At 35.5% G+C, this 22,791-nt stretch overlaps 1 protein-coding gene across 1 annotated transcript in view; it reads right to left on the minus strand.

Annotated features, from left to right (window-relative positions):
- The window catches only part of SUCLG2 (succinate-CoA ligase GDP-forming subunit beta), a 111,728-nt gene that overhangs the window by 71,060 nt on the left and 17,877 nt on the right, over positions 1–22,791 (minus strand). The window contains exon 2 of the mRNA XM_062008085.1: positions 20,485–20,626. Coding sequence (XP_061864069.1) covers positions 20,485–20,626 — 142 coding nt within the window. The remainder of the gene's footprint in view (positions 1–20,484; positions 20,627–22,791) is intronic.

Below are 22,791 nucleotides of genomic sequence, written 5' to 3' on the forward strand. Positions count from 1 at the left end.
TGAAGTTGCTGCAGTAACTTTTCACTTCTGGTGTCTCTACATGAACATGTTCTGAAAACTGAGGCAGCTTTTTCCAAGCAGCAAGTATGGCTACAGCTTCCATTTTCCCCCATGTTCTGAGAAGTCCAGAGAGGCAGTGCCCAAGACAGTTCCCACGCTCTGCCAAAGAAGATTGAGATAGGGAAAAAAAGCTCTCCACAGTAAGATACACCCTACATCTACAAAACTACTATTGTGCTTAAAGGTCTTTAGAATGAAGGCAATAAATTGATTTTTCCCTCCTTTAATTTAAACTCACTTCCTCTGTTATTTTCATTCTTCTGCTCTGTAACACCAAGAATTATGTTCTTACATGTCTAGTTTCTACAATCTTTGGTTTTCAGTCTAGTTTAGAATTAAAGTTAAATAAATCATCCTTTTTATAACTCCACACTTTTGAATATATTGTATATTTATTGCTAGATTATAAGCCTCATTAAAATCTATAATGATAAATTAGTCAGTCTCTTGATTCTGTCACTACTTTTATTAATTGCTTTCATAGCCATTACTACACACTTCACCAGTGATAAAATATTTAAAGCCAGACAAAATCAGCTAAGCTAAAGCTCACTCTTAATATTGGAGTCTTACACCTTCTCAGAGTAAAAGTAATAAGTTTCAGTTGTCCTGCATTTAAGTTAAATCTGATAAATTACTCATACAGCAAACAGAGCCTCACTAAGTGCAGAAGTTCCACTGTAATACATTAAAAAAGGAGAAAAATATGCACATTAAGGCAGTGATCCAACCAATAGTTCTCATATTAAAATTACTCATTATATGTGCTTGTTTAAAACTCCACGGGATACCCTACTTCTGATCTTTTCCAGCTTTACACAGTTTCTTTGACAACCTAGAATTCTCTTTATTTTTTACATAAATTTCCTCTGTAATAGACACAGGGTTTAGAAAAACTACTCACATTTGCTCACAGACTCAAGAGGAGATGTAGTTTGGAAACTCAATCAGGAGAGTAACAAGTTCTTTGGTATAAGAGCACTGAAGCCTACTGACAAATGAGCAAAAGCTTTTTCTGCCAGCTCTCAGGCAACATCAATTCTACAGGTAAAACAGAGAAGGCCACTTTCTGTAACCTGAACTGTCAACCTGGAATCCTGCACCATGCTGGAGAGTAAATACTGAATAAGATGGAAAAATTCATGTAAACTGCTACAGTGCTCTTCCATCCTTATATCCACCAGTTTCACACTCGCAACTTTTAGACTTCATAATACTCTGTGTTACGTCCAAGTCAATGTGATTTTTCTCTTCTAATGATTCCACTTGGAGAGACTGTAGAAGAAAGCAAAGAATACTCCTCCTTCTGTATCAGTTGCAATCCCTATGGTCACACCCCACCGTGGAAGCTTCTTAGTATAATCAGTTATGCAATGAGAGAGAAATTCTAGCACACAAGACCATGTGCTTCAGTACACTTGTTTTTCCTCTAAACATAAAATATACAGACACATCACGACACTTGCTTTCTAAAACCACTGTCATCAAAACTGTGACATTTTACCAGATTTTTAGCAATTTTCTCTAAACTGTTCCCTTTTCCTTAAACTACAAAAAAATGCTACAATGAAATGATTATACTGCTTTCTTTGCATCTTTTAAAGCTTACAGGGATTTCAACTTTTGCTGCCAAAACACCCTAGAAACATTTTTTAAAACACTTTAAAAAAAATACAAAAACTTAAAATTAAAGTTAGCAGAGTCAGGAAGTTCAAGTGTGTCCTAAATTCTCAATTCAATACCATAACACCATTTGTTTTTATGCAATTCAGACAACAGGCTTTCTGCAATCTGTCGTGTTGAAGTCAAGCAGTCATTAAGAACAAACACAGCTCTCGCCCCTAGCTGCAACAATACACACACCTGTTTTCCTGGAATGCTTTCAAAATTTCATTTTTTTTGTGATTATGTACAAGGCACAAAAGACAAAAATCTTCTCTGACTGATTCCAATTCTTTTATCCATTATTGCAGAGATGAATTTGAAAAATTTGTACATAGTGGGGAAAATATAAAACCGAGGAAAACGCATTAGTTGTTTCATAATTCACTTTTAAGCACAAAAGAGTTGTAGTAGAAGATATTTTCAAACATGGAGCACAAAGAAAGACTTAAAGATCTCTGACAATTCTCAAGAGTGTGATTTTGTCAAATTCATCTTTTGTGGGAAGACATTTTGAGGTTATACTGAAGATAAGTCAAAGAGAAAAAAACGTAAAATCCTTTCAAATTCATATTCACAGGAATACTTTTTCCCCCTAACATCTATGTACTACTTATATATATATATATATATATATACACACATACATGTAGAACAGCATAAAGATTTCATTAATCTAAAAACTTAAAATAGAATACACATGCTTTAAAATACTGAAAAATTACAGGGCAAAGGAGGAGGGGAAATGGTTCTCCTTTTTAATAATAATTAAAAAGAAAACCAAACCCACAACACAAAAGAATTCAATTACATTGTCTGCATAAGCAAATACAGAAATATCCAGTTAGTGTCAGGCATGTAACCTCAGTTCATACAATTATAACCTAAAAGCACTTAGCAAGGATACATATCCAAGAACTTCTGACTATTAAACTGCACACTACAAAATAATGCACAGGCACACGCACACACATATATACACCACAACAGAATGTTCAACAACATTGTTTTCCAGTGCAATGATCTCTTCCCAAAATCTAAACTTCCACAGCATATTACAAGTGAGTGGGTCTAATACATCTATCCAACCTGCATCAAGCACAACAGACATAGTTACTGCTATATCTTACTGCTCAGTCAGGCAAGGGCAATGTCAAATGCATACAGACTTGTAGACAGTATGTCACAGTGTGAGAAATGGAATGTTGTAAAAAGCTTCCATGTTATTGAGGGATATGTGGATCTTCCTGTTACTATGAATACCTGAAATTCTGAATTACAGTCAATCTGCTTTAAATCACTAATCTTGTAAGTACATTGCTGCAGACAGGAAAGTGAGCCCTGGCACTGGGGTCTTTCTTCCTGGAGATATACACACATACACACACACTCATATATATATATACACACCTGTTGGTGCAAAGGACTCACAGTCCACTGCTTGCATTTTCTTTCCTTGGTATTCCATTGGGCATTTCATGCTGGTATTTGCTTTAGATTTTCAAGAATCTGCAACAGGTCTACATAATTCAATCCAAGCTAAGACATGACGCAGAAACACAACAGAAAATATTTGGCAGCAATCTGCGTGCAAAACAGCTTTCCACAGATGCTTCCGCATAAGAAAAGAACTCCAACCATTTAGCAGGATATACTGTCTCAAACAATTGTAGCCATTTATCCACTTTCACTTTCAGAATTGTTTTTAAAAGCTGAGTATTCAAACTAAAATATCATATTTTTCTAGGAAAATAGATGAAGTCTGAAAGAAGACAGTAATTTTCTAAGTAACCCCACGTAAGTACATATTTCAGCAATTAACAGGGGATAGATTTAAGTATTTCCTGAAGCTCTTTTAAGAGGCCTGTAACTAATTAGCTGATTAAGGCTTTTTATTCCAAGCTCTATCTATCTAATGATACCATAGGAAAGTGTGCATCCTGCAATGTAATTTTGAGACTGGAATTTCTGATCTGACTCACTCTGACTCTACACCTTTGCACATTACTTTTCTCCTAAGAGATGTACTGTAATGAGACATCCGACCAGGGAGAGAGGGAAAAGAATTCAAATTCTGTGTTGTCTGCTTGCAGTGCAAAGCCAGAATCTCCTTTTAGTTGTTAATACAGGCCCAAGCATGAAAGAATAATACAGTTCCAGTGGTTGACTTTTAACAATGCCACAGTGAAAATTAAAAATGCTTATTAAAAAAATCTCTTGAAAGCCCAAATGTTAACTAAAGAAGGATAAAGTTCACTCTCTGTACATTAGTGACATTATAAACCTCATTAACGTTTTAACTACCAACAAATACTCAAGAGCAGCATTTTACCTGTTAAATTACTGACAGAAACACTGCTAGTAAAATTGTGTGGCTTGATGTAGAGAAAAGTGACATTTTTAAGAGTAATCTTTTGTTTCATTTAAGGATATAAAAATAATTATCAACCATAATCATCTTTTTCCAATTTCTTCCCCCTAAGAAACATTATCTCTAGTATGTGTCCTGAACAAATCCACATGAATCTAAACCACTCTTTATCTGGCACTTTCTTTTTTAACACAATCTATTTTTTTTTTCTTTGTATATACAGATGCCTATTGTTTCACAAGAGAAGACTCTTTTTCAAATTCATCACAAACGTAGCTGTTCTGATATCAATGGATTTTTCTTCAAAGTAAACTGGATGCATAGCCTCTGGACTGGAGTTTTAAAGCCAAATATATTGGATATATGAGAAATGAAATCAGATAACACACACAATAATTTTATTTTGCTTTATTATCACTGATCTGAAACCGAACATCTACAATCATGCCTTTCAATTCACTAATACCAAACTGCTTTTCTTACATTACCTCTGCTGACTTTTGCAGAACCGAGTCTACATTTGCTAAAGGAATTTTTGAGCAGCTGCAACTAAACAGAGGTTAGGTCCTACTCACTTGCAGCCAGCAAAATGGAAAGATAACAATTTCCTAAGTTTTCAGCATAGGGCATATTTATTAGAAGGCAAATAGATTTGAACAAAACCCTAGCATGTCACAGAACAATAGCCTATGTAACGTGAAATGTTGCACCTTTCAAGGAAGCCTGTATGGTATCCCATAAGGCCAAACCAGAAGAGTGAACAAAGCATGAACATGCACCACCCCCAGAGCAAACCACTGTCAATGTGCTTGTAACCTAGGAAAACTGCAGAGAGACAGGGGAACTGGAAACAAGAGAAGGGTATTAGTGATGAACCAGAACCATCTTGCGAAGTAATTTCCCCCAGGCCCCAGTTGTTTCATAGTTGTGTACAATGCAGCCCTAGAGAAAAGTTTCAGCCAGCAGCACAGAAAAGGTGTTGATAGAAAGAACAAGACATCTGAGGCTCTGACCTTGGCCACCCATATTAGCCATGCAATAAATTTTTGGTAAAGCTCTCAACTGTCCTAGTCTAACAAAAGAAACAGGACAACAAGTAAAACTGAAAATTAAGAGTGGATTACTTTCAGTAGAGTGAACTTCTGCTCTTCTGACTAAGAAGTGGTGAAGTACCACAATGCTACTTTTGTGACACCCTAGACTCAGTAGAGTTGGCTGTTTTCCACTGCCACACAATAAACATCATAAACAGTCTGCAAGAAGTTTGATGTGGCTTAAAATCTACACAGATCAAACAAACAGATTCTTACTGCTTAGGTAATACTGACACTAGTCTTGTGAAGCTTTTACACAGGCACCCAAATTTGAGATATAAAATTAGTATTTGCTTTCAAAGCTTTCACTGGACACACCTGAATCAAAGGACGAGGTCTTGGAGCTTCTCAGTGCTTGAGGTAAACTTGATCAAAAAAACCTCACAAGACCTTAACATTATAAATCACTAGTCCTTGGTGGCAATCTTTTGAAGCATTTTCTAAAGGTTCTGTTGTTAAAATGCTATGGTGCAGAGTACCCTTCCTTGACAACATCAGACTCTCCGAAGTATCCCAGAGCTGCCAGCTACAATTACTGTTTTTGAAACTTCACACCATCTGTATTTGAAATGAGCATTCTGCAGATAGTTATTTGCATCTCTCCCATGCCAAGACATGCCAGTCCCAACTGTAATTCTGCCTGTATGGGTAACAACCCAAATGTACCAATACAACACATATATAAAATATTTTCCTGCAAAGATTCACCTTGAGTCAGACACAGACAGTTTATTTCCTATACTTGGAAATACATTGAGGTCAAATACTTTTGTAACAATTTTCAGCTTCTTACATTTATGCAGAAGATAATGAACATACTTTGCAATAGGTATTCCACATCGTTTTTCACATTGGGATTGTTTTATATTTGTGTGTTTTAAAGTTTTCACACTTCTTCCTTCTGTTTTTCCTGCTGACACTTTAATCTCCTGGTCTTGTAAATAAAAGTCTATAAGAATAAATCACATTTTATTTATTAAAGGTACAAATATGATTCAATAGAAAGCAGAAAAGCCAATCTCTATAAAATTTCCCTCCACAGTGACTGAAATTAGTTTTTATATTAAGATTCAAATATGTATCCAGCAAGTCATTTAAACAGGAATAACAGTACTCTGACTGTAAAGAGGAATGAATATTTTTTCTCTTGCATTACATAACATGCTTTAAAAAAAGCAATAGCTTCAGCTGGTTCTAGCAAAGTAAAATCAATGACAATTCTTTAAAACTTAAGTATGAGGAACCTGATGCATCTGGGAACTGTTGCCTATATTAGCACCAAAGAACTCCACAAAATTAATACAAAGTAGTATGTTTTTACTTTTTATATTCAGGTCACTTTTACTCTCAACATCGTTGATTCAGAGGAAAAAAAAATACCCTTGATTTTTCTGTAAATGTATTCTGCTTGGAAAAGTGCCTGTATGAAGCACACCAGGGAACAGGAGTGCAAGCAGCCCATATCACCTTGCCCTTTGTTTAGATTGTCAGTTTTTCCTTTTGATCTTTCTTTGCAGTTGAAGAACCAAAAATTGATTTTCCCAGTTGAACTAAAGTAGAAAAAGGACAATGTTTTATTTAAGATCCTTCACTCCCACACATAAGCCTATTTCTTTTTTTATATACAAAAGAAACTCTTTCTGTTCTGATAAAAAAAAGTATTTTCAAGTGGGGAACACTCTGAGTGTATCGACTGTGGCTTCATAACAAAATGGGGGGGACACGTTTCAAAATCTCACATAGTTGCCTCCTGAAGAGAAGCACACATCCCTCCTGAATCTTCTAGAGTTGCAGAAACTGAGCTTCAGGGAAGTGGCAGTCATACTTGTTAGGTGTCTGCATAAACCTACACTACTAGCAATGTTACACCTTGTTTACAGGCAAAGAGGAAGCACAGCTTCTGTATTTAAACACACATAAAGCCAAGAATATACTGTAAATTAACAATCATCTTAAGCTAATAAAACAATTTTTATTCCAGATTTACTAGTTCTAGAACAAGAAAGAATACTCATATGTGAAAAAGTTTCTATAATAATGCAGTAAAAATTGGCATACAACAATTTACTAATTTCTATCTCTTTTCCTGGTGTTATGCTTATCCTTCCACTGCTCTTTTGAGTCCTAAGGTTGACAGTTTCAATCTGGTCTGTGGCTGCTGGAGCAAGTCATCACCATCTGGAGTCCTTTCTTGGAAGGAATATTATGTTCATTTTGATGTTTTCTTCCTCTTCGTCATTCCACTATCTAAACACTTTTAAAATTATCTCTTTTTTTTCCCCAGTGGTTCATGGTCATCTGAATTTACTGAATACAGTGCCTTTTACCAATATTGCATACCAGCTTTTTGTTCTCCTTGCTACCACCTGTTTTATCCTGCTTGTGGTCTGCATTTCTTTAAATAGCCATTAGTGAGTTACTCATAGCTGTTACAGCTAAACCAAGTAAATCAAAGTTGTGAGCAGGTCAAGAAAAGTTCTGCTACACAGTTACAGGGAGAAGCATTAGATACTAGGAAAGCTTCCGATTTTACTCACTGTTACATGGTACTAATAAATAAGTAAAACTAACAGAACATCTGGGCCCATGTCTCACTGAAAACTATAGTACCTTTTAAGAACAATCTTGAGTCACCACAGAAAGCCATGATTTCTAGAACAAAACAAATTACATTCAATGTTATACTTTCACATAATTCTCAAAGAGAAACCTCTAACAAGTTTCCATATGGTCACCATGTAGTCAATCCCTTGGACACCATTCATCCAGTGATAATGCCACCTACCTATCATTTTAATGCCATAATCATTGTATAAGAAACACTGTGTGCTCTAATAGACTAGTCATTATTATTAAAAGCATATCTTTAACCCACTGTGTGATCAAAACTATTAAATGTAATAATTTTAACTGTGATCAAAACTTGCATTTCAGAATGAAGTGTTGTTATTGGCAGAAAACAAAGCAGCTCTCTAACAGCTATGGGTTTTAATGGTACTTGTGGACTGCAAGTTTCTTCTGTTATCTGTATAAATTCTTATTAAGTCCCAGAAGAAAGTTGAACTTATAAACTGCTGACCTGCTCTTGAATCTAACAGGAAAGCTGAGGACACAGATTCACAAACATCTACTAAGAAGTACAAGAACCTCCTGCTTTCCAGTGCTCTTCTTGACTGCTCCAGTCTTTCTAATCTCTCTTTTTCTGTGAAGTTGGCAAGGCTTACACAGCTTTGCCCAAGCCTTTCATTTGAATCAATTCAGCATTTGATTTGTCACATGGGATTTTGTTCAGAACAGTTTGCTGGATAGCATACTAGGTTCTGTTTAATAACAAGAAAACAGTATGTAGTGAGGCCAATCCACTGGTGAGTTTAAACCCAAAGAACACAAACTGTAATTCTTAAGAAATATGATTACCTTTTCAGAGAACCAAATTCTAGTATCCAATAAGGCATTTTTTAGTTGGTTAAAAGATAGAGAGCACTACACTTACATACACTAGGAATATGGCACATGTTTCAATTATTAATAGTGTTGAGCTGGTTATTCAGAGGTCTATGTGCCATCCTCATACAATAGCCTGTCCCATCTAGACCCTTCCAAGCCCTTTGAGTGAATACAAATATCTCACTCACCATTTCTAACAGTTTGGGATTTGTATCTCAAGCTCAAATCACTATTTCAGCAGTAAAGATGTAGTTATATACATTACAGTTAGACTTCCATGTTTTCCAGGTTTTGTAACATTGAAATACAATGTGTAGATGATTTAAGTGTTTTGAACCTATGTTGAATGTATAAAGGGACTGACATAACAGGTGAGCAAGAACATCTCAAACGTTCACATTCGTTATGCAGTGCTGTTCAGCAACTTCTCAGCTTCAGATGAGCAGGACTGGGAATCAAATCTGTGTTGAACTTGTCACCAGCAGAAGATCATATCTGTACACCAGCTTCCTAACCATGGTCTACCTGTGAGTCTGTAGGTTCAGCTAGTCTGCTATTCAAATGACAAATATATGACCTAAGCACTGTTCCACTGGTCCCTTCCATGATTCCTCAAAACTAGATGGTCTCTTTGACATTCTGACAACTGTTAAGAACTAGTTAATATTTCATTAAGGTCAATAAGTTGTTTTACCACACCAAAAAACCCACTTTTCAGCTGCTTCACAAGGGCATTTAATTGTGTCTGCTTGGTTTACAAATTAGAATAGGTAAAGGCTGAAAAGAATGTTACAGTAGATTATTACTTGTCTCTATACTGCAGAAAATAATTCCAGATTTTACTGAAGTGCCAGATAAAGAATAGAATAATTTTTCTTTATAAGGCTAAATTTTTGCATGTTTTGTTCATTCTTCTGCCATCTCTTCAATCCCAACCTTCTCGCTTCGAGGTCAAGTTCAGAACCCGTATTTGAGGCAGCATAAATTACATCTGTGTAAATAACGGTCATAGTTTTAACTCTCAAAGTCTCTTGTGGTATCATTTATCTAGTAAGATGCAAAAGAACAGGGATCTAAATAGTCAAAACAATTCATAGAGACACAAGAGAACTATAATTATCATTGCCTTACCTGCTGTTAACTGAACTAATTGCATTCCTTTCTGCATAACTGTCAAGTATCACATCATACAAATGCCTTCAGTGATACATGTCTCCTGTTAAAATACCTCTGGATCTAAGTCCTTAAAAATCTCTCCAGTATTTAGGTTAACTGGCTTATTTCATTTATTTTATCAGCCTAGAGATTTCTGAAGGAATGCTTACTACAGTCTATGGAAGTGTGTACATATCACTATTTACAGGATACTAAATGTCAAAAACTCAACGTAAAAAACAACCATAAACAGGAATCCATAACATTAAAATTGTTGAAGCTGACACAATGTTGAATAAACTTAAAAGTCATAGGAGTCTCATTTTGGAAATCAACAACATAAAGTATGAAAATACATGAACTTTTTTCATCACAAAATTGTAAAATAACTTTTCAGTTCAAAAGCACCTTTAAGCATCCAACTGAGCTTCTTATGGCTCAAAGAAACAACTAAGTAAAAAGTCTCTTCATTTGCACTTCCAGTAAGAGTACCACTCCGAAGATAGATACAAGTTATTTACAGGACATATCCATCACTATATTCAAACAGTAGATTACTTTGTGGCACAAGACATAAGCCTGCATTTATAGGGGGAAAGATTTGATAAGAATATTTTTTTCTCAGACAGTTAAACTTGCAGTAACCATCCTCAAGCCTTTCTTGTTCCACTGTCACTCAATGGAGTAGAGGGAAGCACAGTGCAGTAATGGTGAATCTTCCCAGTGACTTCATATTCTTAACTATTTATACAGCACATCTCATGGCTGCCTTTCCACCTACTGCAAAAATTCTGAGGCTATTCTTAAGCATTTAGAACAATAAATATATTTAAGATTTATAGCCTCAAGTTTAGTCCTATTTATCTTACTCAGGTGAGAAGTCTGACTAAGCCCAGGGGAGGAGCAAGAAAAATGTTCTCCTTGACAATGACACAAGAAACACTAGCTGACTTTAACTGTAGGGCAGGGTACAGTATACCACATACACATAGAACTGTCAGCTTCAGATTTTTCTTGATAAAACAAAAATCCCTTAAAATAAGACCATAGTTAACTTATGGAACCAACCCGAACGTGATTCTCAGTAAATGTTTTTTTGTGATGACATTCTCAGGGTTAGAGTCTCATTTAAAATATGCTACGACAGGGAGTCAGATATCATCTCGCAATGGAATCCAGCAGGGTGACAAAAGCACATTTCATATTAATAAGTGTGTTGTAATATTTTACTTTTCTTAAATTGCAAATATTTGAAGAAATGTAGATAAACATATTTTAAATTCACAGCACTTTCTCAAATATGAAGTAGTAGATTAACAAGACGTCAGAACATCAGCAGCCTCACAATCTGCTCTACCATTTTAGGTAGAGATTCTAGACCAAAAAAAATCATCATCACAGCATCTTATGATCATACCTCTCAACTGCTGATGTATTCAGAGCATCAGTTTGTAAATTGCTCCTTTAAATATAAACCAAGCTCCTGTAAGTTAGACAAACCTCTGCAAAACACCAATTGAGATTACCTCATAGACTGGAGGAGGCTGAGGAAAGAAAAGAGCAGGAGGGAATCACGGTATGGAAGCTGTATGCTGTGTGTTCTCTGAGCTTTATACAAGTTGAAAGGCCAGCTGTGAGAGAAGATTTCTGGCTTGGTTCAAAACTATGTGCTTTTATAGCAAATGTACAAGCTAATATCCTTACACATCAATCACAGCCCATCCTGAACAACCATCTATTCCATAAAGACAAAAGGTATAACAAATTTAACAGAAACAATTGACAGATTAAAAAAAATGCAACTTCCCGAATTGAATTATACACAGAAAGTGGTTATCTACCAATTGTACCTTCCTGCTGCACTCTGCGTCACCCGGGGGACACTAGTGGAGATCAGTGAAATTACAACAGTCTCAAAGTTGGGCAATATCCAGAACTGTCATTCAAAACATTTAAAGAAAGAAATGGTAAAAACACAGCAATAATTCAGAATTCAGTTAAAGAGGCATTCGAGTAAGAGCTGATTATTCAGAATAAATTTAACTATTAATTTGAAGAAAACTATCACCACTCAATGCTTCATTGATATTAAAGTTTCCAAGTTCTGCTCTCTAAGTCTAGCCCAGTTCCTCCTGTTCTTTAACATGCCAGTTATCTGAGGCCCGACTACAAAGCAAAAGATCTTTCCATACATTTAGGAGCAATCGGGGGTAATCAGAGCTAGTATCATATTTATGGCTTTTCCAAATGAATCTGGAGCCTCAAATAAAATCTTTTTCAAAGAGAAAAATGTTCAGGGTATGGAATACAGAATATGACTTTGCCACTAGTTTTTCCTTTCAAAAGATGAAATTAAAAACTCTACATCTCACATTTTATAGACATAAGCCTCAATTACATATTTGACTGTACAAGGGATTACATACCAAGACCGATCACATAGAGGATGCAGCATTATATACTGCAAACCCATCAATCTCAGAAGCTTTATCATCTAATTTTAAGTTCCTAATACACAATCTTTCAAAATTAATATCTAAAACACGTCTCCTGGTGAGAGTTTTACCATGTGATTCTTCTGATCACAGCCACTGCAAAGATCACACCAACAATACAGCCAGAGTAAGGAGGTCCTGAGAGGAGAAACTACAGACTGCCAGCTGGGCATTTGATCTTTCCTGTCACAAGTTCAACCCACAATATTTGCAGTATTTGTTACCAAAAATGTGCTGTGCTATTATAACCATCAACACATAGATTTCTTTTAAATAAATATATACATTGGACTTCACAGGAAATAAGAACTCTCAAGTGTCACATGGCTTCTAAACAATAACCATTGTTTTATACCATGTGCCATACAGCTTGTTAAAATACAAGTGCCAACTGAATGAGTGTTCAAAGAAGCTGGTATTTCTTTTCAACAGTGCTGTAGTTTAAATCAAATGAAAATTTTGGATTCAGTTCTTCCTTAAAACACGTGCAGTCAGTGATGTCAGGCTCATAACAAACCAGCACAACACCTTTATCTTTCATCAGGAAGGGATATCTCCAGAAGGGGAATTACTGTGACATTTAGATAGAAACAGCAACTCTAAATACAGGTCATTTGAAAAACAAACAAATCAACATTTAGTGTCACAGATGGCTTTTTTTTTTTCCCAGAGTTTTACAAATTAAAACCGAAGCAAATGCTTTGCCACACATATTCCAACATGAGCTAGGGTAACCAACAAGGGGAAAAAGGAAAGAAAGAGATTCAATTTCAGTAATCACCCCCAAATATTTAGAAAGAGATGGGCACCTAGAGAGTGTAGAAGGTATGATTTCTCTCCTTTACACAGCTGCTAGTACTGCAGAGAAAACAATGTTGTTTAGTGTTTCATACCTTATACATAAAGTGTGTCTAACAGTTCTGATTTTATGCACAAAAAAATGAAAATTTCATGCAGCTGCTTCTCAATTATGCATCTGGTTATTGTTTTGCAGCTGGAAAACTACCTTGAAGCACTATAAAATATGGTGTGACAAGTCTTGAATAAATACCAGAAGTCATCTTGTACCTTCTTTGTGAAATTTTGCATTTTTTAACCACCTGTTAAAATTCCTGAATCAAGAGCTACAGCTTCTGTCACCTCCTCCTTTTATAAACAAAAAACCCCATTAATATATTTAACACAACTGAAATTGGTAAATGACCGCTTTCTGTGGCACACATTAAACATAAAATTCAGTACCTCATTTCTAGGGTATTTTACTTTACGTTGTTACTTCCAAGTAGCTATTTTGGTAATTTGATCAGAAATGCAACACAGAACAATAAGTCAGCACAACATTACTGTCAAACATCTGAAATGAGATTTTGATTTGTTAGCCCCCTAGCCATTACTCATATTACTATAAATCTATTGAATATGAAGACATTTGGTGACGAAGAACGGTTATAAAATATCCAACTATTGTAAGCAGTCTCAAGCTTGCATTTACTGGCTCACACTCCACATGTAATTTTCTAACAAAGGGAATAGATAAGAAAAACAAAACAGATTTGGTTTTCATAACAATGCATTTGAAATTAACTATTTCTGTAATTCCTCATGAGATGGAGGGTTCTTTGAAGAATTTCCATATCTAAAACATTAAAAAAGCAACAGTTTGTAATTTAAACTTGAAACAGAAAGGTTCAACTTGAAACACAACACCCAGTGGGAAGCTTTGACAAAAATCTTTTATTCATTTTGTTTCAAAACCAGTAAAACTCAAAATCAGTTAGGAAAGCTGGAAGTTTTTCTGCCTGTTTTTCTGGCATTCAGGATGCAACACATGTGGCCATTACCAACAAATGTGTGTGCTGTTAGACAGCTGCCTGCTTTCCACACAGGTGCCAAGAGCTTACGTGGGAAAACATTGCTAAAGCGGAGAGAGGGATTGGGGCATGCAGTAAAGCTAAGCGAGAGGTCCCTTGTAGGGTATATCCAACAATAACGCACTGCTTAAATACTGCTGCACTTAAAATGTTGCCACTTCTCAGCAGACTCTTAGCACAAAACATAGAGGAAGGAGAGATGCAAGGGAGAGTGAGAACAAGCAGGAATTAGAAGATTTAAAACTAACCAATACACATACACAACTAAGAGAAAGAAGCAGTACTTTAGGGCTCATGCCCAGGGAGAAAGGCCCTGCTACACAGCAGTATGAACAGCCATTGTGTATTAAATCCTCAAATTGAAACCCTAATTTCACATTATCTGTACCTTTATATAGTTTAGCTTCCACACATATTAAGTTCAAGCACCTAAAAGCAATCAGAGTATAAACAGTGTCCATAAAAAGAGCTATCAAACATGTACTACACTCCAGCTTTGCACCGCAGCTGTATCACGGCAAATTCATCATGACTTTCTAATCCAATCCTTCAAGAAGCAGGTTTGAGTGAACACAACTTTCTAACACCTTTGCTACCTCCTCCTGATTTTCTATGACTGACTTTTTAATCCAGTAGATGTGGTAAATAAATTGGATCAGATGTATTGATTATTAAGCCTCCTACACAGAATTATTTACATAAGTGTAATAAATAAGGCGTTGCCTTTGGAACTTTACATTAGTTTATGACTTTTACCATTTTCAGACATGAGTGAGACTTTTAAAGTTGTTGGCACAAAAATCAAGTCATTTCCAAGTGGACAATTAAAGTATGTACACAAACACATAGTGGCTTTCAGCAGTGCCCAACTGCTAAATATCTGTTTTAAGCAGAGTAAGATACAACTGACTATTTGGCACAAAAAAAAGACAGATCTTTTTCTCAATCAGAACTCATAATGTGGAAGATAGCACTGGGAAGAAACAAGATCAAATGGGTATGAGGAAAGGGCTCTAAGAAACCACAGGAAATTGAATGACAGAAAGATTAAAACCACAGATGACAGCAAATTTTGTAGAGCTTAGAAATGGATTCATTCAGGAGATGCCTATGAAGACTGGGAGAAACAGAGTGTTAACAGGTATTTCCTATTACTGTGAAGTTGCAGGAGAATTCAGATTCCTTCTAGTCTTAGATTTCACCATGCAGACATGGTAAATTCCATTAACTGAAAACCTGCTAAACAGAACAGAGAAATACTTAATACTCAATAATGCTGAACATGGTCCAAAGGCAGCAAACCCACTACTAGCTTTCTATTAAATTTAAAAGGTTGTTTTCTAAATACTTACCCATTTGAGAATAGAATCATATTAGTCAGTAACTTATAACATTATTTTGCCTGAAAGGATAGTTTCAGAAAGCTGTAATATAAAGAACTTTAATAAAAGCTGTCAGAGAAAATAAGAGGACTTATGGGAGAGCTGTTTCGTAACAGCAAGTAAGTTTTGTGTACAGCTCCACGGAACACTATTGCAGCAACATGATTTTTCAATATATGCAGAGATGCATAATCCAGCGAGCTCTAAAAAAATAACTAGTTATAGCCACTAAATGCATGGGGGGTTCTTTGAGAAATAACTCATTGTGCATAGGTGAAAAATTATTACTACACAGCAAACCATACAATGGAAAGAAATATGTAAGTCACAGAAATCCTGAAGGAGAGAATTCCTCTCCTACCTATCCTGACAGAGAGAAGCAGAAAGGGAATGAAATCATGTAAGCAAAGCACATGACAACAGTAAAGAAAGATCAATTAAATAGGGAACAAACTCAAAGACTGAGGAGTAAATTCACGAGAGCTGCTCTGTACAGATAATAATAGAAAAGCTCTTCCTCGTATACAAAAAAAAAAAAAGAATCTAAATTCACATTTCTAATATCCTCAGAAACCTCAGGTTCAAGGATCTTTTTCATTTTTTTCTAACATAAAAGCTTAGATTAAATGACAACAGCACTACCATCAACAATTTCTTCATAATCTATACAAAAAAAGGACATTATCAAGCTAAAGAACAATTTTTGATTTCTTCTAAACATAATTGCTTTCAAGTTGTTTCCCCAACTTGTACTGGAGAGATGAATTTGTGGATAAGGGATCTAAAAACAACTAAAAATGCAGCGTTCCATCTAAATTAAACACAGTCAAGGGAAAAATTCAGCAGTTTGAGATAGAAGGAGACTGGTGATCACAAGGCTGAGATATTTCAATATTCTAAAAAATAGTGAGTAATAAGTGACAGGCAAATGACCTCACTGAAAGAGGTTTCAATAAACCTCTTCTGTTCTTTATAAAATACATGTTTACCTCTCCAGCCTGATATAAAAAGCATGCCTTCAGTCCAAAGCCGAATTTTATGAGTTCCCTCATGCATAAGGCAATAGAAATAGGACATGCAGAGACTATATTTTGTTATACATTTTTTTAAAGAAGAGTGGAAAAAAGCCTTGCACTCAATTCAATTGCATTTCTCTGTGACAGAGTGTGAACACTGCACCTGACTGATTCCAAAATGTAATGAAACACTTTAAATGGCAACCAGTAGCACTCTACTGCTTTTGTTAAAGAAAAATCAGAAAAAGAAAGGCATGCCAAACTTCTCACATCCATTTAGGATTGTCAGCATTTTCAACCACTTCTGTAAGCTTTCTACTGATTCAAAGAGCCAATCAACAGTACCTAGGGTAAGACCCTCCAGTATAATTATAATCTTTCTCAGCTTTATCCACCTACTAGTTTAAGATGATGGTTCCCTTAATAACTTCCCATCAGGCAGAGTATAAAGAATGGTGCATGAGTTGAAGTAGACTCAAGGGCCTCTAGTGGAGAAGGCTAAAGAAAATGGACTCAGAGACAATGCCCTGCAAGCACTGAAAATGCACATACCCTAGCCATGTGGGCATACGAACGCACAGGTAAGGATTTTTTCCTTGTATCTGTACTAGGGTATGAGGAAAAGTAACAGCAAAAAAGGAAAGGCCTCCTCTAGCTAAACAAGTCCTTAATGTGGACTCAGCTCCCAAATATTTCACTTTGCTCTGTTAAATAACTGCACTAGAACTGTAAGAACTTGTTTACAGGTTGTTTCTTCAGATGGCAGAACAAGCAACATAATACAGTTGTAGGAAAAAAGGACACCACCTTTTTCTTTCCTCTCATGAATACCTACAAGTTCTAGCATGAAACACAAATCTGGTCTGTGGCTGTGTTTCTTAGTACTCTGTAAATATCGTCTTCTCTACAACAGTTACACCTGAAATTTGCTTAGCACGTAGGGGGCCTAATTCTGTATTCCTTATTGTGTACAACTTCTTTTGAAGTCAATATTAATGATGTCATTTTAATTTTCTTCACATCTGCCATTCTTACCTTAGAAGTAAAATATCCAATCCTTTAATCCCATTAAAAATTCCTTTCAGACCGCCTTTTCTGCTGGTGGTTGGTTTTGGAAACTTTTGAGGCAATTATCATTCAGTGTATTCAGTGTACGTATTAATAAATAGAGAATAACAGGGGAAATGAGCCAATTACAACAAAACTGCTGATACTGGATAGAGGCAAACCCTTTCAAGAATACATTTATTAACACCTTCCTGACAAGTGAAGACAGCAGCAAAAATTATCTAATTCCATCACTTTCCATTGTATCAACAGGAAACTCAACAACAGCAGAATTTGTGACTACAGGCACTGTAGCAGTTATAGACAGCTCTGACAAGGGTGTAGTATTTGGTGAAATCAATTTGTGAATACTATACTTTGTAAAGACTTCCATGTCAGCAACTTCTATCCCTATATCTATATCCCTTTACCACACATACAGGCCCCACATGAGTGATGTAACGCCGTAAGATCATCAAGGAAAAATATTCTTTCCCCTGTGTTCTTAATGACAGGTCAATAGAAAGAATCAGCTTTCACGGGAAAAAACTCTAGACTTTTAACCTTCAGGTTTTGATAACTTTATTCTATTTTTATCTTTAAAGTTGGCAAGCATCTTTTATTGTTTGCAGAAACAAAAGTTACTGACAGCTGTAAAGTGGCATACAACATCTAAAAACCCAGATTCTTGAGCAAGTCTTGGCAGAGGTGATTGGCCTCTCCTTTCACCATCTTTCAAGGCAGAATGCCTGTATCAAGAACATCCCAAAGCTGCCTCCATTGGCCATTTTATTTTGACATATTTTGTGCCTCCTGTAGGCTGAATGATTTTTGGTTTGCTCTTTACTTTGTGTTGTTGCATATTCCAAAGACATCAGCTTGTAACAAATTGTACAGATAAACCTGAATGACAGAGATACTACTAGCCTGAAGGATCATAAAGAAGATAAATCTGATGCAATCTTGCAACAACAATGACCACAGTAGCAAAACTCATGTTCTTCATGTTTAGCTTTCAAAGCGCATGTTAGAAGTACAACAGCACACTATGAGAATGATTACAAGGATGTTGTTAATTATTTAGTGGATCAATGGAGTGTCAATCATTTCAACATTAAATAGCTTCCACACTATAAACCACAGCTCTTTCATGTCCAGGAATGTAGGATGGTTGAATGCAATGAAATAAAAAGGAGAAAGGTACTACTGACATAATTTTTGAAGTGGCAACAAGCCAACACAGTTAAAATACATACAATCTACCTGATAAAGTTTCTTTAGAAAGAAGAAATGCGATTTTTGTTTTCATATTTAACTTTTTATCACTTAAACTTCAACACTTTTTTTATAGACCAATATTTCTGTGATTTGCAAAGCAAGCAGGCTACAGAGGTTATTTAAAATAAATTTGGCATCATAAACCAGAAAAGGTTCACTGCCTTTAACGGTGCCATTTATTTCTCCAAATAGTTATAGAGATTGAGAATAGTAATATTTATTGGATGGACCAATCCATTTATGAGTCCAATCATGAGGAGACTAACTGCTGTAAGGTTTGTGAAAAACCTGCCACAGCTTCAGTTACCATTTCTTGATTTTCTCAGACACCCAGACATGAAGAAAACCTTCAATTCTCTGAGCTTTTCTTTGTCAGCATTTTTCATTTTGCACTGTCAAATGACCATTAACAGTTGCATTTTAAGTTTTTCTTTCAAATATATTTTCAAATATGCCCATTGTCATAACAAGGTTTTGATTACTCAAAAATCTATAAACTCAATAAAGTTACAGAGATTTAGCAAGTCATTATGCTAATCCTATTCAGCTACTTGAGGTCTTTGATATAAGTTGTGTTAATTTACTTTCCAGGGTACAAAACTGAAATGCATTTAATTAAGTGCCTTGTGCATTATGTAAAATATTAAAACAAGACAAGTTCCTGTTACTACACAATTAGACTACAATAATGTCTGGCCTCTAGCACTTTGATGTGTGATATATTAACAAAAGGTACATGAAAAGAGGAAAGTTATGCAAACTACTATCAACTTCAAAAAGTAGAAAACTTCTTTCAGAGTTCAAATTGAGTGACAAACATACTTCAATGCATTTCCTTTGAAGAGAAAACATATTACATAAATTCATTTCTGATCCATGTCATCATCTTATGTTCACCACACTAAAATAAATATGTTGTAGAGAACCAAAATGAAGTTCCAGAAGTATGGTCTTCTCTCCCAGACACTATCAAGTCCTTCTGTGATGACAGGTAACTCAAAACACTTTTTCTTTTCTCTCCATATGGACACATACACGTCTGTAATTACCTTGCACATATTTTATTTCTTCACAGAATCACGGAACAGTTGAGGCTGTAAGGATCTCTGGGGATCACCTAGTCCAATTCACCATCTCAAAGTAGGGTCAGCTAAAGCAGCCTATGTCCAACTGGGTTCCAAAACTCTTAATATGGAGAGTCTACAACCTTTTTCTTCCTTTGCTTTTTAATGGAGCAAATTTTTGTTTGAAAACAAAATTTTACACAGTTCGTTTACTTCAGTTCCTCAAACTATATCAAGTATAAAGCAAATAATTTTCCTCAGCAATCATTCATGATGTTAATCTGAATTATTCAAAATTACAAAAATAATGTTAATTAATGACTCCAATGTTACATACTGCATACAAAATGTTTTAGAAATACAGTGCTAAAGAAATACTGCTGTTTACATATGAAGTTAAGCATACACTTATGGTGTGGATAATATATCCAATCATTTCAATAAGCATCAATTTGAAGACTGTATACAACTTATTAGAAAACAATTTATTTTCCAGGTTGCTATCCAGTGAAACAGATTCCTCCCATTACCAGTCTACTTACTTAGTCTCTGAGCAGCCTCCAGGGCATCATTTGCAGAATCAGCTACGAAGAATCTCTGAACTGTAACCCCATGGTCTGCCATTATTTTTTTGCTTTGGTACTCTTGCAGGTTCAGCCATCGTCTAGGGGTTAATTGAACAGCCTAGAAAAACGAGAGGGGAAAATAACATAATGCTCATTAAGAACAGTTCATGAGACAGCCAGCTGAGCTCTTCTGCCTTATAGGTATCTCAAACCAGCAGCTGAATAAAATTCTTTCAGAGAAAAGGTAAAATATGTATTGATTTACCTAAGTTCCTTTTCTTAACATTTGTGCATCAAAAATCCTCTGAAAGCTACAGATATTTTTAAAAGCTATACAAGGCTCACTGGGTGATCTTAGTTAGACAAAATGTCTTGCATTTAACATCAACAGAGATTGGCAAACTTGGCTTGAACTTTGAAATCTGTTTGTGTTTTTATGTCCTATAAAAATATTGACAGTTATCTTAAAACAAATTCATTCTTTTGTGATTTTTTTAATGAAAAACTGATATGGAATTAGCATCATATATGTACTAATATATAGTAACATAAGCATTTTCAGTGTCTGCTATCTATGCTTAGTTGATGTACTTTATATACACACACACACACAAAACCATCACATTCCCTCAACTTGGTGGCAAACACTGAATATAGACTATAAGAGTCATAGGATCATTACTTAATGATTTTAATAGAGGACACATTCTCCACACTATACATTTTTACAGACAAAAGCAATAACTAAGGAGCTGTCACTGACTGCTGGCAATGGTATCATGGCAAAGGTGGAGCCAACTCCTGGCAATAGTATAAACCCCTTCTGTGATGGCAAAAGATGATTTTCCCACATGGAGAGACAAACTGTTGTCCTTCTGGCAGCCAGTCCACAACCAATTTTTGCTTTTTCCTGAAGCAAGCAGCACAGTATGCAAGCTAGCACTGCATGTTTAGATGTTAGGGAGGATTGTTTACTATACTAATAATTGAATCTCTAACAGCATGATAAAAGATATTATGCTACTCCATCTTAATACTGAAAAGAAAAAACCCACATGCTGACGTTTTTCAATACTAGATGCCCATCTCACAATACTGGAGTTTTAAATGCTCTGCTGTATCAAAAGCAAAAACTTGTCTGTTCCTATTTATTCCCATTGAAACAGCATAAGAGATTGATGCATAAAGAAATACAAAACCCATCTTCTACAGTATATAACCACATGTTTTCTGTAGGAGTGACCCCCACAGAACTTAAAACAGTCACAAATAGCTCAGAATGACATCTCTTAAATTCCTTTAACCATAACCTGGTTAATATATTTTAGAAGAATAAAATGACATATTGTGAGTATGTTCTACAGCTACCTCTGATTCTAGGCATCACACATGCACCTCAGTACTTTCATATTTTCTGTGACTAACATGGAAGAATATGTTATTACAATTATGCAATGCCTTCAAGTATAGGGTCAAAACTTAAAGTAACTTTTGTAACCGTCAACATCTCTTTTCCTATTCGAAGTTGTTAGGCTCTAACAGTTTGCTCTTCATGATCATTTCCACAAAGGGATTAACACAAGGAGCCATGAGGGACCCTGAAGGTCAATTCTAGCCTTTTACTAAAAAAGGCCATAGAATTGCAATCAAAAGCTGGTGCCATGAGTCCTTAATTTCTATCAGGCTTCAGAAAGCTTTTAGCATCACTGGATATCAGTTTGATCCCTGACAATCATTTCCTTTTTTCACTATTTCTCTGAAGACTAACCCATAAAAACAATATTGTAATAAGGACTTCAGAATACATCACTTCTGATAGATGCATATAATGCATACATTTATGCACACTGAAGAGAAGCATACCGCTGTATACAAGAGTACAATATATTTAAGAAATCAACTGTGACTGAGTCTATATCAGAAGCTCTAAAGAGCAAGGAAGATGAAAAACTTGCGTTAAAGCACTTGCTGTATACACATCACGTCTTGAGAAGAGCAGGCAAAATAAAGCAGTTACAAGAGATGAAATAAAGCAAAAGCTTTGAATCTGTGAAGATGAATAGTCTTTCAAGACTGTATTGAAAAATAAAAACAGAAGCAAACATATGTGTTTTAGGCTTAAGGCACAAAAAAAGTGACCAGGAAATATTACAAATGTGAGTAAACAAATAATTCCCTGAACGTTTCCCCAGTTCAAAGATTGTTTGATTACAATAAATATCTGAAAAATTTTAGAGACCACAACATAAAGGTTAGTACAAGAATCTTATAAAATCCTTGCCT

Source organism: Colius striatus, chromosome 15 (assembly GCF_028858725.1).
Source record: "Colius striatus isolate bColStr4 chromosome 15, bColStr4.1.hap1, whole genome shotgun sequence".
NCBI lineage: Eukaryota > Metazoa > Chordata > Aves > Coliiformes > Coliidae > Colius > Colius striatus.